The 16,947-nt window shown below is 45.0% G+C and overlaps 1 protein-coding gene across 3 annotated transcripts in view; it reads left to right on the top strand.

Moving 5' to 3' along the window:
* Positions 1-16,947, top strand: part of SCARB2 (scavenger receptor class B member 2) — a 37,329-nt gene that overhangs the window by 860 nt on the left and 19,522 nt on the right. For all 3 annotated transcript variants that reach the window (XM_045018579.1, XM_045018578.1, XM_045018577.1), the window contains exons 2-4: positions 6,647-6,804; positions 10,466-10,613; positions 16,512-16,700. In XM_045018579.1, the coding sequence (XP_044874514.1) occupies positions 6,647-6,804; positions 10,466-10,613; positions 16,512-16,700 (495 nt within the window). The remainder of the gene's footprint in view (positions 1-6,646; positions 6,805-10,465; positions 10,614-16,511; positions 16,701-16,947) is intronic.

Below are 16,947 nucleotides of genomic sequence, written 5' to 3'. Positions count from 1 at the left end.
CCTAAATATGTGAGATGTGTGATTTTAAAATAGTGTAAAATGTAATCAGATGCAAGTAGCTGTAATGACTTTAATTAAGGGACACACTCCAAAGCAGCAGTAAGTAAGTAGTGAAAAGCATATAAAGCTTTAAGTACCTGCTGTCTCACAGTTCCTCTTACACGGTCCTAGTGACATTTATCTTGAATAATTCTCTCTTCATGTTTGCTGATAAATTTCTCTCAACTTTTCCTGACGTTTGTATGGATCAATGCTTTATTTGTTGTCAGGCTAGGATCGCCATGGCAAATCATTAAAAAATATTCAGTATTTTTAAACCTCATAACAACATGTGATTATCAATGTTAAAAAGCATTTAAAATTAATTCCTGGGTGTTATTTAGTATAGTTTTTTTTTTAAGCCATTTGTTCTCCCCTCCTATCTGCCCCTTTGTTTCTGAATGGTTGTTGTCCAGAGTTTCTAGCCTGGAGTCAAGATGGGTCAATTCGATTAGCATGAATGGTTACTTTTAAAAAATGGTTATAGTACGAATCATTATTTACTGATATCAGTCCTAATATTAAGTGCACATTCGTCATGCTAATCATTAATAATATTTGGTTATAATACAGTGCTATTCAATTCTAGATCACAAAGCAGGGTGGGTGTCCTCATCCCCACTTTTCAGATGGGGAGGCTGAGGTGCAGAAAGATTAAATGATTTGGCCATGTCCATACAGCAGTGGCAGAGCAGGGATTAGAAACCAGGACTTCTGAAGCTCAGCCTAGGCTGCCAAGCACTGTGGGGTACTGTTGTTAGTGGTGTTGACAAAGGGCTTGTCTTAACGCAGAAACTGCACTGGTTTAACTTAAATCAGTTTAGTTAAACCTGTGCTACCTGTGGGTGAGAACTCTCTTCAGTCTGTTTAAAACGGATTCTCTGAGTTTAGCTTGACCCTGTAAATTTACCAATGCAGACTAAATGGATATAAGACAGGTTGAAACTGATATAGGAGAGATCACATGCAAAGTTGCACTGGTATAAGAATCGCACAAAAACAGTGCAACTTTGTGTGTAGACCAGGCCATAGTCTCCTAGCATAAAGGGTTAATGGTGAGGAGGAAGGAGGAGAAAATCTGGCCTTGATCCTGCTAGTCCTTGTGCAGCACACAGCAAAGAGTGCAAGTGAAACTGTGAGTGGAGGGTAAGCTCAGGCACAAGTAAAGTTTCAAATTTTCAAAAGCACCTGAGTGACTGGTGCACCTAAGTCCCATTGACTTTCAGTGAGAATTGAGGATCTAAGTCATGTAGGAACTTTTGAAAATTATGACTGTATTCCTTTGCACTAAGTAGAAGTTGGTTGCACCACCACTGTATCTATGCTCACTCTGACTTCAGAGGGTGTGAGGTACGACAGAGCTTGGGATGGAGAATGGGAGTGTCTGCGGCCTCATGCTGGTGAAGCCCTTAGCTACACTCTCTTCTTTGGCCTTCCTCCTGCTGTTAGGTAAGAATAAATTAGTACTGGTGCAATGGTGCTCTCGCTACTGTTGGATTGGGTTCCCTTGTGTTCCTCCTGCTCATCACTTTTTACTTATACGCACCTGCGCTATGCAGGGTCAGGTACTCTCTCTACGCTTATCTAATGCACCCCTCCTAGTCGGATCCAGGTGCCACATGCAGAAACCAAAGAAAAGCCCCAAAAGATTGTGCTCGCTATCACTCCATTGACTCTGCTGTTTACTTAGTGGGGTTGTTCATACTTGTTTGCACGCTAGGGAAAAAGCATCTGGCTATATGATCAGCAAAGAATCCTGTGGCACCTTATAGACTAACAGACGTTTTGCAGCATGAGCTTTCGTGGGTGAATACCCACTTCTTCAGATGCAAGTGGTGGAAATTTCCTGGGGCAGGTATATATAAGCAAGCAAGAAGCAAGCTAGAGATAACGAGGTTCGATCAATCAGGGTGGATGAGGCCCTGTTCTAGCAGTTGAGGTGTGAAAACCAAGGGAGGAGAAACTGGTTCTGTAATTGGCAAGCCATTCACAGTCTTTGTTTAGTCCTGAGCTGATGGTGTCAAATTTGCAGATGAACTGGAGCTCAGCAGTTTCTCTTTGAAGTCTGGTCCTAAAGTTTTTTTGCTGTAGGATGGCCACCTTAAGATCCGCTATTGTGTGGCCAGGGAGGTTGAAGTGTTCTCCTACAGGTTTTTGTATATTGCCATTCCTAATGTCTGATTTGTGTCCATTTATCCTTTTCCTTAGAGACTGTCCAGTTTGGCCGATGTACATAGCAGAGGGGCATTGCTGGCATATGATGGCATATATTACATTGGTGGAAGTGCAGGTGAATGAACCGGTGATGTTGTGGCTGATCTGGTTTGGTCCTGTGATGGTGTTGCTGGTGTAGATATGTGGGCAGAGTTGGCATCGAGGTTTGTTGCATGGATTGGTTCCTGAGCTAGAGTTACTATGGTGCGGTGTGCAGTTGCTGGTGAGAATATGCTTCAGGTTCTCTGTGGGCGAGGACTGGTCTGCCACCCAAGGCCTGTGAAAGTGTGGGATCATTGTCCAGGATGGGTTGTAGATCCCTGATGATGCGTTGTAGGGGTTTTAGCTGGGGACTGTATGTGATGGCCAGTGGAGTCCTGTTGGTTTCTTTCTTGGGTTTGTCTACCCCTCTGATACTTGGCTATATGATGTAGTCAGTGATATTTTAGGACATCATGTGCAAACAGATGAATCTTGCATTGCATTTGAAATGTGGCAAGATTTGGGCTTTCCCCAATCCCTGATGGGGGAGTTCCACAGTTCAGAGTCTGTGCCAAAATCCCTCAGCTCCAAGCTCTCAAGAGTTTTATTCTGGTCTCCGGCAGCTGCAACAACTCCATCTGCTCACAGCCGTTGAGGTAGGTTGCAGAGGGAGAGGCGGTTTTTGTGACAGATGAACCCTAATCCATTGAGGGCCTTACAGCAAAACTGGAATTGCAGCCAGGTATGATGATATGCTATGATGGGCTCTCATCAGTCTGAATTGTGTAGTAGGAGGAATGGCCAGACCTAGGACAATCACAATGGCTGTAGTCTAGCCTGGGGGTGATGAAGCTGTGGATCACTATGGTCAGTGCAGATAACATGCAGGCATATAAGACTGAATGACCATTTTAAATGTTACTTTAGAAGTGAGTGTTCCCAAGGAGATGGGGAAAATATACCTAGACTCGAGTTAAGGAGTCCTACTCAGAGTGGTTGAAGAAGTTTACTCTGCTGTTCGGTTGTACTCAATCCAGGAGTGTGGGCATCTTGAAAAATCAGAATGAAACCTTGCAGGAGGGAACATAACTATTCCCAGGTGTTACAACTTCTTAGGATCTTTGGTGTGCTTGTGGGGAAACAATGAATATTTAATCCACTAGCATGAATTCTAAGGAAGGATCAATGAGGCTCTGCATGGGTGCAGGAGTCCACCTGCGTAGAATGAGTTGCAGGATCAGGGCCTAAGACATCAGGACCTACAGGAAACAGGATGTCAGAAATACGGGGTGTCCCCATGGAATTAATAACTCCGCAGAACATTTCTAAAATAATTTTTCTGTAATACATGTGGCATATTCAGAATACATGATTTGAAATCCTTTTATGAAAAGCACTCTGTAACTCCTGTGTATTACTATGATTATGATGTGGTGTGTTACATGACATGATGGGCCAGATATCCTATCTCAGGGCTGTTTGCCACAGACTCCACATCCTCCATCTATAGATGTCCACTCCCACCTCCTCTCTATCCACAGAGAATAGAAATCCACTCGCTTTGGTGAATCAGCAGAACCCATTTAATTTAGCATTCCTTTGCAAGACCACCATCTCTCAGTGGAGGGGTGTTCCATGCAAACACTGCCAGCCTGTTACAGGGCCTTAATCCTTTGTCTTACATATCAGTGGGTGTTAATTGCCCAAATACTTTGGGGATCTGGGCCAGCTTGCTTTCCCACTCAGAAAGATTGCAGCCATCCCAAGCTCATTCTATCAATCTAACCACTCAAAAAGAAAAATGTAAGTGGAAAGGAAACAGAAGCTGAGGCTGGGATACCCAGAATGCATCTGAGAAACAAATTGTGTTAATGAAATTAAGATCCTATAAGCACCAACCAAGAATTGTCAGTTCTCCAGGCCTTTCTGCTTTTGAGCTTGTGTTTACAATATTTAATGTGTTTTCCCAGAAAAATAAAAGGAGTGACTGGCAGGGGCGGCTCTAGAAATTCCGCTGCCCCAAGCAGGGCGGCGCACCGCGCCGCTCGCGCCACCCTTTCCCGGTCCCGCGGCCGGGGCAGAAGTGGCTGCGGACGGTCCCGCGGTCCCGCAGCTCCGGTGGAGCATCCGCAGTCATGCCTGCGGGAGCTCAAGCGGAGCCGCGGGAAGAGGGGACCCTCCGCAGTCATGCCTGCGGCAGGTCCGCTCGTCCCGGGGCTCCGGTGGACCTCCCGCAGGCATGACTGCGGAAGGTCCGCCGGAGCGAAATGCCGCCCTGCCAGGACAATGCCGCCCCACGCGCCTGCTTGGCGCGCTGGGGTCTGGAGCCGGCCCTGGTGACTGGAGATGTGATCCATTTAGTTGCAGATTATTTCCCCCTCTTCTGCCTCCTGGTGATGTAGCATTGAAGATGTGGTTTTCTCTGTGCTTTTCCTTAAACAGTTTAATGTAGTGAGTCAGAATTATGCCTGAATTGACTTCAGTGGAGCTGAAACTGTTTTCCCCAATATTGATTTAGTTTCCCTTTTTATAGCACTGCTGCATCATAGCTGTAATGTCATTTTCAAAACAAAATGAGCACGTTTGGAATGAGACTTGTATATCATGTTTCTAGAGGAAATGTAAAAAGGTGGCATTCAGACCCCGACCCCACAATTATAGATGAATTGCCAATACAATAGTTAAATGATTCTACAATAACAGGGATTTATGGACATTCTTATATAGACTTCTATAGAATACAAGATGAGCTGATAGCAGATGGATTTGTGTGCATTTGTGTTCTTATGTTTTGTTAGGAAAATCTTTAATGGGGGTGAGAAAGGAACCCAGGCCCAGCCAGGGATTTTGCTAAAACAGCTGTTAAGTCCTGGTCCACATAAATGTGAGGACCCTCAGTAACTTGCAGGATTGGAGCCTGAGACTAAGTGCTCATGCCTAAAACAAATTTCACACGCAGCTGAGTCAAAACTTCATCCCTTTGCTGGAGTTGGGTTTATTAGCAAAGAAATTAACAATAAGACAAAGCTCAGCTTCTCTCCTAGTCTGAGCACTCCTAGGGTGCCTGTCTCAGGGCTGTTTGCCCCAGACTCTACATCCTCCATCTCTAGATGTCTGCTCCCATCTCCTCTATATTCACAGAGGATAGAAATCCACTTGCTTCGGTGAGTCAGCAGAACCCATTGAATTTAGCATTCCCTGGCAGGATCAACATCTCTGGGGTGAGAGGGGAAGGTTCCATGCAAACACTGCCAGCCTGTTAAAGGCCCTTAATCCTTTGTCCCTATTTTCACAAGTGCAATGCAGTCTTCGGAAATTGTTCCAGTTTGAAAACTAAAAACAAAGGGTTTGAAAACCCCCAGTGGAGCTAGCTGTTTCTGTTCCTGCTCCCGGTTTCTATGAATTAGAGAACCCAGGACCCCAGGGTGCATACTGGTGGGATCCTGTCAGGTTATACCTGGTCATTTATAACAGGATAAAGCTTAAAGTGTGTCATTACCGGATAACTACATCTGACTTGTAATAAGATGACAGTCAAAGACAAACCTCCCTCCGTTTATGTAAATTCGGAGTTGTATTTATATGTATACAGACGGTTACATTCACCTCTGTGCAACACTCTATTCCCCACTTAAGCATAATGGTCCCAGTCCTGATCTTACTGAAGGTAATGCAACAAGGAATTTACAGTCTAAGGCCCTGATTTTCAGAAGGGCTGAGAAATGCCTAAGGGGTTAAGAAGTGTGGAGGAGTGCGTTTCACCCAGAATGAATATAGGGAAAGATTCTGATACCCTGACTCTGGTTTAGTAGCATCTTAGCTGGAAGAAACCACTTGTGGAGTAAGGCCCAGATCCTCAAAGTTATGTAGGTGTCTGAATACCTTTGAGGATCCAGGCCTAAATGATAATTCATTGTGAGTAAGGGTGTCAGAATCTGGCCCAATGTAGTATTCAAGAGGGACTGACTATGTGAGGACAATAAGGTCCTTTATTTCAGTAATAATTTAAAAGATTTCTGTGCCCCAAATAAAACCAAATGGAGGGGGCGAAGCTGTTCTCTCACTGAGGCACAGGCGGTGCTGTACCTCAGTAGCCAGTATTGGCTGGCATGGACATAGTTCATTGTGCTCTGGCTGGTAAGTCTACGTGCCAGGGAATTTAAGACACAAACATTTGAGGGAAATAGAATGAGAATTTCTGCAGCTCTAGGCCCCCGCCTTGTGAAGGCTAATGCACACGTTTGATTTCAGTGGGGCTACTTGTGCTTAAAGTTAAGCCCATAGAGAAGTATTTGCAGGGCCTCATCAGCTTCAGTCCAAGGGCAACTCACGAGTCCATTTCTTCTCTCTCCTACAGCGAATCTTCACAGAATGCCCAGCAACCATGTGATTTCTTTTTTTTATTGTGTAGGGAACAGTACTAAAGAATGGCACAGAAGCCTTTGACCTCTGGGAAGACCCTCCTCCACCAGTCTACATGCAGTTCTACTTTTTTAACGTGGTCAATCCTCTAGAAGTGGTCAATGGAGAGACCCCTTTGGTGGAAGAAATAGGGCCGTACACCTACAGGTAAGTCTATATCACTTACTGTATTTGCAAAAATAAAACTTGGGAGGGTTGGGGCAACCATGACAGGCTTCTTAGCAAAAAACCAACCCTGTTGATATGTTATGTGCTGGAGAGTTTACTCAAGGGAGGCAGGACGTTCTAGTGGGGCTGCTTGGTGCTTCCTCTCTGCCCCCTGTGGGGTCTGTTCCGGCCCCCTCTGTGCCCCCCTGAACGTTCCTCTGTCCCACAGTTTGGGGACCATCGAGTGAAAGGAAATCAGGCCCCTAGTGTTTGAAGGGATGCTCGAGAATTGAAGGGAGGGCCTGGTTTGTTAATGTTTCACAGCCACATTGGTCTTTGCACACGCCTTTCCTACCCATGTTATTTCTCTCCCTCTGCCTTTCTCCTTCCAAACTCAGCATCCTCGTTCTCTTACTGCCTCTCCTGCTATTCTCTCATCTTCCTTTCCCCTCCTGCAGTCTCTGCCTCTCCTCCTTCCTTATTTCGTCACGGTGGCCAATCTGGTTCCTTCCACATAGTCTCCCTCCAGCCCTTCTGGCTCCCATCCCAGTGCATTGGAAGCTTTGCTCATGCAACACCCATGCCGCTGGGAACCACTGCTGCAGCATCTCCATGTGAAGTGTTCTGGCAGAGTGTGGCACTTACAACAAATCAGAGGCGCTCTCCTGTGTGTCAGACAGATAAACAGGGCTCTAGTTTTTGTAGGGCCCTATGTGAAGTGGCACAGAGTCCCCCACCTCCTGGCACCCATGACACATCCCTGGGTGCCACCTTCCTGTCATCCTTCTCAGGCTGTGATTCCCTTCCCCCCACATATTTATGAGGCTGCACAAGCCAGAAAGCCAGCAGGTAGAACTGGGTGGAAACCTTCTGACTGGGGAAAGGGTCCTGCGAGAATTCAGTCTTTGCCAAGGCCCCAGAGTCAGGTGGGATGGAAGACGGAGAATCAGGAATGGTGCTGTGGCTGGTGGATCAGGCGTATGCATGTGGAGAAACACAGCATGAATAGCTGCTGTGCAGATCCCCTGGCAAGAGCTCTCTCATGACATGTCATTTTGCAGTCAGTGTGCAGGAGGCGGGGCTGGGTGGTGCAGGCTCAGTCTCAGTTACTTGTGTATGACGTGAGCAAGCCGGGCTGCACATTTCAGAGGTCTGTGATTCACTCTCTGACTTGCCTGTACAGGATAGGGTCCGTCTGATACAGAAACACTGGAAGCTGAAGTTCTATTTTCCAACAGACTGATTGGCATTTCCAGGGCTGTGTCACGTGGGGGCCATTGTAGGCTGCTTCCCACTGGGACGGAGGAGAAATATCAAGCTCCTTGCTCGGGCCACAAGCCAGCAAAGCACAGAAGTGCATGCTTATCTTTAAACACACGAGTGCTTAAATCATGCTTAAAACTAAATCTGCACTTGTGTGTTTGGTTTGTTTTTTGTGGCGGGGGGGTAGTGCAGGCTGGCTTGACAGTGGACATGCTCTGAAATTGGGCAGGGGGAGAGCAGTGTTGTGACTGACGTAAACAAGACTGGACAGTACTGAAGGGCTATTTATAAACTCAGCATGCTGGATAGATGACGTAGCTTTAAACAAATCATGTTTTTGATTCACAGGCTGCAAACCCAGTAAACACAGGGACATTCAATAGGGCTGCTGTAAGTGCAGAGATGGGCATAAGCTGCAAAATTCAGATCTAGCTAGAGCCAAAAATAGTATTAGTGAATGTCTCTCTAGTCACCTGAAACTGTATTTAGTGGTTTTACGGGCTGGAGATCAAAGGAGTAATTTATTGTAAAGCGCAGCCTGCTCATCTGTCCAAACTTGCTGAGCTCGGAAACGCTCTTTAATTTTGTCAGGTTTTGCCATATTGAAGATTTTCCTCTTTAATCTTTGAGACTCAACCCTTGGAACCCTAAGGGGTGAGTTTTATTTTCTCCTCCAAGCCTTTTAGGAGTGGGAGATTTCTCAGACTGATTATGGCATAGAAATTGGGAGCCGCTTCTGCCCCCTCCCCTCCAATTCAAGTCCTGGCTTCCATGGTAGTCTGTTGCCAAGTCAAATGGGAAGTGTTGCCAACTCAAAATGTTCCCAAATAGTGAGGATGCTGAAGTATGGTGGATCTGTCATTTATAAACGTTTGGGACAGGGGGAATGGCTGGTTTCTAACTGGAATATTTTCCATGGAACATAAGCATCTCTCTAAACAGCTTAGAGGTTGAACCAGTTTCTTGGGGGAAAAAAATTAAATGCAAATATAGCTGTATGTTCATGTGTGTAGATTAGAGTGCTCTGAGGATTCTTGTATGCACTGTTGTTGTACCTGTATCGCCCCCAGGATATTGGAGAGACAAAATGGGTGAAGTCATATCTTTTATTGGAACAACTTCTATTGGTGAGAGAGGCAAGCTTATACAGAGCTCTTCTTGACCTGAACAAGAGCTCTGTGTAAGCTGGAAAGCTTGTCTCTCTCACCAACAGATGTTGGTCCAATAAAAGATATGACCTCACCCACCTTGTCTTTCCGAAGATTCTTGTGCAGTTGGCATAGAACATGGGGGTTGAAATGTATGAAATACAGCCTTGATCATGTTTGCTCAGGAAGAAACCCTTGTAAAAAGCAGCACATGATCCTTTTAACTCAGGAGCTGGTGTGGAGTTAGTGAGATGTAACCAAATTCTTACACAGCTATAAAGAAATGCTGGCAAAGCATGTATCCTGACATTTATATCTGTCTCTTCTGCTTTTGTTTTGCAACAGTTCTAGGCACAGTTAATTTGGAGATTGGGTGAGCCAGCACCACAGAACTTCATATATATTGTTTGTGAAATGGTGGCTGCTGACGTTTGTAAAAGGGTGGGGCATGCATTTCAAAGTCATTGACAACTGGAATTCTGATCAGATCAGCTGGCAGCATTCAACCCCTTATGCATTAGGCTTGTTTATGAGCAATCCTGGGACATCTGCTGCTTGGGATGGTAAACAGTATTGTAGAGGTGAAATCCTGGCCCCACTGAAGTCAGTGGAAAAAATCCAGTGGACTTAAGTGGGGCCGGTGTTTCGCCTGGCATATTCAAGAACCTAGGGTGAAATTCATCCCTGTGCAGAGAGCAGCATAAGGCCTTTTCCACAGTCTTGTCTCACATAAGCCCATAGGACCTGATCTAAAGTGCACTGAAGTCAGTGGAAAGACTCCCCTGTTGGTGTCAGTTGGATCTGGGTGATGAGGCTTAAGCGGAGCATAGACCTTGCACTGGCCTTCTGCACAGGTGGTGTGAATTTTGCCCACAGTGAAGAGGCAAAACTGTAGTTTTCAATCCATATTTCATGTGCAGAACCTTAGATTGGGCCTTTAAATCTTTCTGTGTTGTCTTTCTTCTTTTCCCATTGTCATTTATAAAGCAAAAAAGTAAACTCACTAGACTGCATTAAGAACATTGGTGGGTGAACAGGATTTTAAAAAGTGCTCAGCATTGACCTAACTCTTCCTCCTTTGGATCCAAAGGGATCCAGACTTCAGTGAGAGCAGAGTTAGACCAGGGCTGAGTGCTTGCGAAAATCCCGCCCTTTCTCTTCATGCTCTTAAAGCAGGAGTTCTGTAGCCACAATAAATATTATCTGTACCATTGCAAATTTCCTTAAGAGACACATTTTCTGTCTCCCAGAGAGTACAGGCCAAGAGCGAATGTTCATATTTTGGACAATGACACCAGAGTCTCTTCTGTGAACCCAAAGACCTATGTATTTGAACCAGAGAAGTCTGTTGGAGACCCTGAAGTTGATCTGATCAGGACAGTAAATATTCCTGCAGTGGTGAGTTCTGTTGTATTTATGGCTGGAATATTACTGACATGTGGCTGAAATACTACTGAGAAGTGGCTATTAATGACACATGGCTACAACTTGTACTTATATGCATGGTATTTCTCATCTTCAAAGCGTTTTGTTAATTTCCAGCTCATTTCTTTTTATGACAACTTCTTGAGATAGGTAAGAATTATCCCCATTAATGAATGGGGAACTGGTAGCAGAGAGGTTAAAAGGCCATCGAGGCAGACCGTGTCAGAACAGAGATTGAAAATCAGGCATTCCTGGATCCCAACCCTCTGCTCAGACCACACCACTCTCAGTCCTTTCAGAGGCTCTGCTGTCTCATTTTGAAGGATGCATTACCCCATTTAAAAAAAAAGGAATGTGATCTCTGAAGTCCTCAGATACTCTTAAAGGAACTGAGCCTGATTCTCCATCGCCCTGCACTTTGTGTAGTCATGTCCACCAGTTCAAATACATGTAAAATGATCCCAGATCACAGTAGTAGCGTTGTACACCCACTTTGCACTGATATAATTGACTGCACAAGGTGCAGGGTAACGGAATCAGGTCCATTGTCTGACTCCGTTCTACAGCTCTTGGCTATACCCATAAAGGCAGGACTTATACTAAAGAAATATGCAAAAGCCAGATACAGTGGTTAATGTTTTAATCTTTTTTTGACTAAAGGTTATGTGTTACAAGAATATTGTTTCTTGTCACCGTGACAGGGCAATTTCCTGTAATATCTTTGAAAGACCTTATTTTATTATGTTTATGTATAAATGTGGGCCAGGATTGTATATAAGTTACCTCTCTAAGGAGGAGATGTGACAGATGCAAGACCTTGGAATACCAGAGACTATTGAAAATGTGCCAGAGAAGTATGGACTTTTCGGACAATATATGTTAAGTGGGTTTCCTGGGGAATCCATAGGAAGGTTAATGCCCCTTCTCCGGTTATGCAAAACCACAGCCTTTTAAAGCTATGGCCTGAGCAGAGGGTCATTGTCTGCTGATTGCCTCTTACAGAAGGCCAAGATCAAACGCACAAGCTGTATAAAGAAGCGGCTGATCGGCCCAGTCTCAGTTGTCATTCTGGATCTAAGACAGATGAACTTGTAATCACGGGGAAAGCCCAGTTGTGGGTTTTGACCAGAGCCCTAGGTTGGATTGGGGGTGACCTCTGCTAAGCTTTCTAGCATGTATTGTAGGTTCTTTTATGGTTTTAATGTGTTTTCTCTGTAATGCTTTTACCTTAAGAATAAATGTGCTTGCTTAGAAGGAGCTCTGTGGTAACATGCAATACTCTGGTCATAGCCCTTGGAGAGAAAGCAAAGCGCAGGTGCTGGTCTGTTAGGCAGTCTGGCTTGCTGGGGTATCACGGTGTAAGGTAGGGAGTTGTGCAGCCTGGAAAATCCCCACCAGGTTAGAGATGGAAACAAACTTCTAGAGACAGAATATGGCTCTGCAAAGAGCCACGACTTATAATTTGTTGTGTGCAGTGTTGTTGTAGCCATGTTAGTCCCAGGACATTAGAGAGACAAGGTAGGTGAAATAATATCTTTTATTGGATCAATTTCTGTAGATCTAGTGCTGTCTACACCAAGGTGTAACTGCATTGCTCAGGGGTGTGGATTTTTCACATCCCTGAGCGATGCAGTTATACCGACCTAATTTCCTAGTGCAGACCGCGCCTAAGCTCGAAAGCTTGTCTCTCTCACCAGCAGAAGTCAGTCCAATAAGAGATATTACTTCACCCACCTTGTCTCCAATATCCTGGGACCATCACAGGTACAACAACCCTGCAAACAACAAATAAGTTGTGGCTCCCAGCTTCATCGGGCACCAGCTCCATCTTGTGGCTGTGTGCAGAGCCATATTCAAAGGCTTGTTTCAATCCTTAACCTGGTGGGCTGAAGAAGATGAGGCTGAGTTGCACACCTAGAACTGCTCAGTGTGCACGTAAGGGGGTGCTCAGTTGCAGTGTGGGCACCTGAACATTTAACGCATGACAACAATGTTAATGAAACAATGTCATGGCCAGCTTCTCTTAGCTGAAACCAGCCATAACAGATCTTTGGGGTCTGCTCTAAAACAATTTATACTGCGTGAGTCTGCTATCCAATCCCTATTTTGTGCAGTCCTAGAGTGCATACTCAGGCAAAAATTCCTATTGACCTCAATAGTAGTTTTGCATGAATAAGGACTGCAAAATCAAGCATTTTTTCAATGTCAGCTACTCGAAAAAGGGTGCTGTCTCCCTGACCCACCTCCAATAGATTTAACAGAGTGGCATGCAATCTAAAAATCACACTTTTAGACTCAACCATACTAATAATCTCTTGTAACTCAGTCACTTGTTTTTATTTATGGTTCAGTTTGCAGTTAAGAAGCTGGGTAAAAGCAAATTACATGGGTGAGGGGTTGGCATTAAAAAAGTGTGCTGTTAAAAATAAGATTTGAGGGTTTTGAAGTTTTCTCCTTGTTTTTTATGTAAAAATCAATTATTTTATGTAGAAGCTGATAATTTCTCTAAAAAGCTAAAAAACCAACAACCCCCAGGTGAGTTAATTTTCATTAGCAGTTGGACTTTGAGCTCATGTGCCAGAATGTAACTTCATTAGGTTTGACACTAATTCACAATACAGGGCAGGGGACTTGGGTGACTCCTGGCAGCAGAAGCTCAGGCAGCAGTTTTGTTGTGGTGGAGTTGGATACTCAATGATTAGGGTCCTACCAAATTCAGGGTCCATTATGGTCAATTTCACGGCCATAGGATTGGAAAATTGGTAAATTTCACATTTTCAGATATTTAAATCTGAAATTTCACAGTGTGGTAACCGTCGGGGTCCTGACCCAAAAGGGGATTGTGGGCAGTTTGCAAACCAGTTGTAGGGGGGTCGGTCATGGGATTACCACCCTCTTCTGTGCTGCCTTCAGAGCTGGATTCTGAAGTCAGCAACTGCAGAACTTCCTGCAGCCTCAGGAGGTTCCTGGAGTTAGAGGTGGGGTCTGATCTCCCTTTTCCCCTGAGCAGCTGTGCAGGGGATGGACAAGTCCTGTCCCTCCCCAGCCCAGCTGGAGCTGGGAGCCCCCTTTGCTGGGGTGCTCCTCGGAACAAGGTGACACCAGTTTTCATAGGGAAGGGCTCATTTCACGGTCTGTGACGCGTTTTTCAGTGCCATGAAATTGGTAGGGTCCTATCAATGATCATTTGAAGACACTGAAACATCAGTGTAAAACATACTGCTGCAGAGCTTCAGTGTAGACCCTCATTACAGCGACAGGAGGGGTTCTCCCATTGCTGCAGTTAATTCACCTCCCTGAGAGGTGGTAGCTAGGTCCACAGAAGGATTCTTCTATCAACCTAGAGATGTCTACACCGGGGGTTAGGCTGGCTTAACTACATCACTCAGGGGTGTGGATTTTTCACATTCATAAGTGACGTAGCTGGGTTGACATAACTTTTCGGTGTTGACCAGCCCAGAACCTTTTATTTAGAAGCTGGATATCTGATGGCCAGCACTGAATATCTGAGCTACTGGCTAGTCAGTGGCACAACATTATTTGCCAACTGCACAAGGGTTCGGGGGGGATCAGGGCAGGGGTAGGGGGTTGGGGTGCGGGAGGGGTCAGGGTGCAGGCTCCAGGCGGTGCTTACCTCAAGGAGCGGAGGCATGGCCAGGCGGCTCTGCACGCTGCCCTGTCCACAGGCGTCACCCCTATAACTCCCTTTGGCTGTGGTTCCCGGACAGTGGGAGTTGCGGGGGCAGTGTGCAGAGCCCCCTGGCTGTCCGTACGCATAGGAGCTGGAGAGGGGACATGCCGCTGCTTCCGGGAGCTGCGCGGAGTGGGGCAAGCCCTGGACCCCGCTCCCCAGCTGGAGCTCGAGGGCCAGATTAAAATGTCTGGAGGGCCGGATGCGGCCCATGGGCCATAGTTTGCCCACCCCTGATCTAGACATACTCTTTAAGAACTCACAGAGGCTTTCTGTGGTTAACAGTACCTCTGCCTGGGGCTAGCTTAATACCAGAACTAGTTCACAACAACCCAGAGTCCCAAACTAAAGCACATACCAACAACACAAAGAAAAAGTCCATACTTAGCTCTGGCATTTTCTCTCACCCCTGAGGGCTCTTCTGGCCTAGTCTGATCTCCTAGCTCTCGCTCACTGGGGCTGTGCCTTCCAGTCCCAAACAGAGTCAGGGTTTCCTGCTCCCTCCCCTGTAGCCTCCTGCACACTGGGCTTTACCCTCCAAGTTCCCTGGTGTCATGATCCTGCAGGAGCCTTTTTTCCCTGCCGTGTCTACTGACATAGCGACAGCTCTTTGGGTTTCCCCTTGTACTTTATAGGGAATTGCCTTATTCCCCTCAGTGGGGCTCGTTCCGTAATCAGGGTTGGCTTAGTCCCAGGCTCTCCAAATCATGGGGGAAGCCACCCTGTTACCCCAACGAAAACTATTTCCATCGATGATCATCAAAATGTACAGCTAGGCAAAGTAAGAAAAACGCTGCGTAAGAACGTATTGGAGTTTGATTTAAGGATATTTACATTGTACATTTTGACAGGCGATGTTGCCAGTTTGTGTTTTAGCGGTTATAAAGCTTTAACTTTTTGAATCTCAGTGTCAGCTGTCGTTCAGTATTTATTGTCTGATCACGCTCGTAAGTTCCCACAACTGTGAAAATTTAAATTGATAAAAATTGAAGAAAATGCTTGAAAATAACTGCTGATATTACCTGTCAAAATGATAAAATAAAAATCAAATTCTGCCAAGCCTAACTCTAGCCACCGCGGTCCACACAGGGGTCATTCATATTAGCGCATTTGAATGCAGCTCTTGCAAGCACAGTCTCCCTGACCTGGACAAGCTAAGGTTTCTTTTTTGAGGGCGATGCTACAAAAACTCTATTGTGGACTACCTAGGGAAGTAGTTTCTTGCACTGTTTGACTAACACGATTCCCTGAAAAGAATCCTGCCCTGCCCACAACTGTATGGGAAATCAGGCTAGAAACTTGCTAGTAACAATCATGTTTCCATTCTGTTGTTGATAGCATGATTTCGAAGCCATAAGTAATTATTAGTCCTGCCAGGAGTGCCGGGGCCTGGACTAGATAACCTCTCAAGGTCCCTTCCAGTTCTATGATTTGTACCAACCTGTTCTTATGTCAGTTTTGCTCTTTTTTCACATAAGAAACTTGACTTTTAACTACCTGTTTATCTTCACTTCTTATATTGAGCTGTAGAAAGTGCAGTGTACCAAAAGTTACAGGAAAAATAAATTCCATTCTGTTCAGCATGTACTGTCTTCACTTAGTAGGTGATGCAGCCAGTCCATGCGTTTTGGAGAAGTGGCTGCCTTTTATAGAATTTAATCTGCATTTGGTTTCACAACTCTGAGCCACATCTTTTTTTAAAACTAAATTTCAAACACTTCTCAGGTCAATTGGCTACTGTGCTTCAGCAAACCACTTCCGTTTAGCAAAACATTTTTGCATGTACTTTGGTTTAATGCCTCGCAGCCACAACATCTTGAAACTAAAATTCAGTCACTCTGGCCAATATCGATTCAGCAGGTCACTTACACACGTTTAACTTGATATACATTCTTAAGGATATGCTTAGCGTAATGGAATGAAACTTGTGTGCTTTACTGAATAGGGATGGATTTAAGCAAGGGCTTAAATGTTTTGCTGAATTGGGGCCTGTGAAAGTAGATATCGATAAGAACATATCAAAAGAATCCCAGTGACCAATAAATTACCTGTTATCATTCAGTCATAAGGTTGAAAATATGCTTCATGCCTATACATTGTTCTGATATTGTGTGTGTGTGTATAAGTACATTTTATTTTAATACTGTATTAACTTGTCCTTTATTCCTCTCCTGTATCAGACTGCAATGGAATGGACCAAATCAACTTCTCTTCGGCTACCCACAGAGATTCTCCTAATGTTATACCAAGAAAACTTGTTTATGACACACACTGTCCACGAATTACTGTGGGGCTACAAAGACAAACTTTTGTCAGCCCTTCATGTGTTTCATCCTGAGATTGATTCAGAGTTTGGCTTATTTAATAAGGTAACTTGTCTACGATGTCTTGCTTTCCGGAGCTTTAAATTAATGGCACGTCACTGACGCAAAGTTGAGCCTGTAATTGCTGGGCCAGTTGTAAAGGGTATGTCAGGGTCACACGCAAGCATTATGGGGAGGTTGTGGGGAAACAACTGGAGAGATGACAGTGGGGATAGCTGCCTCTTCAGTTGAAGGACGACATCTGCGTTTTGCTACTCAGTTTCAGAGTCCCTGAGCAGAGCCACATATGCTT

The sequence above is a fragment of the Mauremys mutica genome, chromosome 5 (assembly GCF_020497125.1).
Source record: "Mauremys mutica isolate MM-2020 ecotype Southern chromosome 5, ASM2049712v1, whole genome shotgun sequence".
Lineage (NCBI taxonomy): Eukaryota > Metazoa > Chordata > Testudines > Geoemydidae > Mauremys > Mauremys mutica.
The sequence above is the reverse complement of the archived record's forward strand: the minus strand, read 5'-3'. Positions and strand labels throughout refer to the sequence as shown.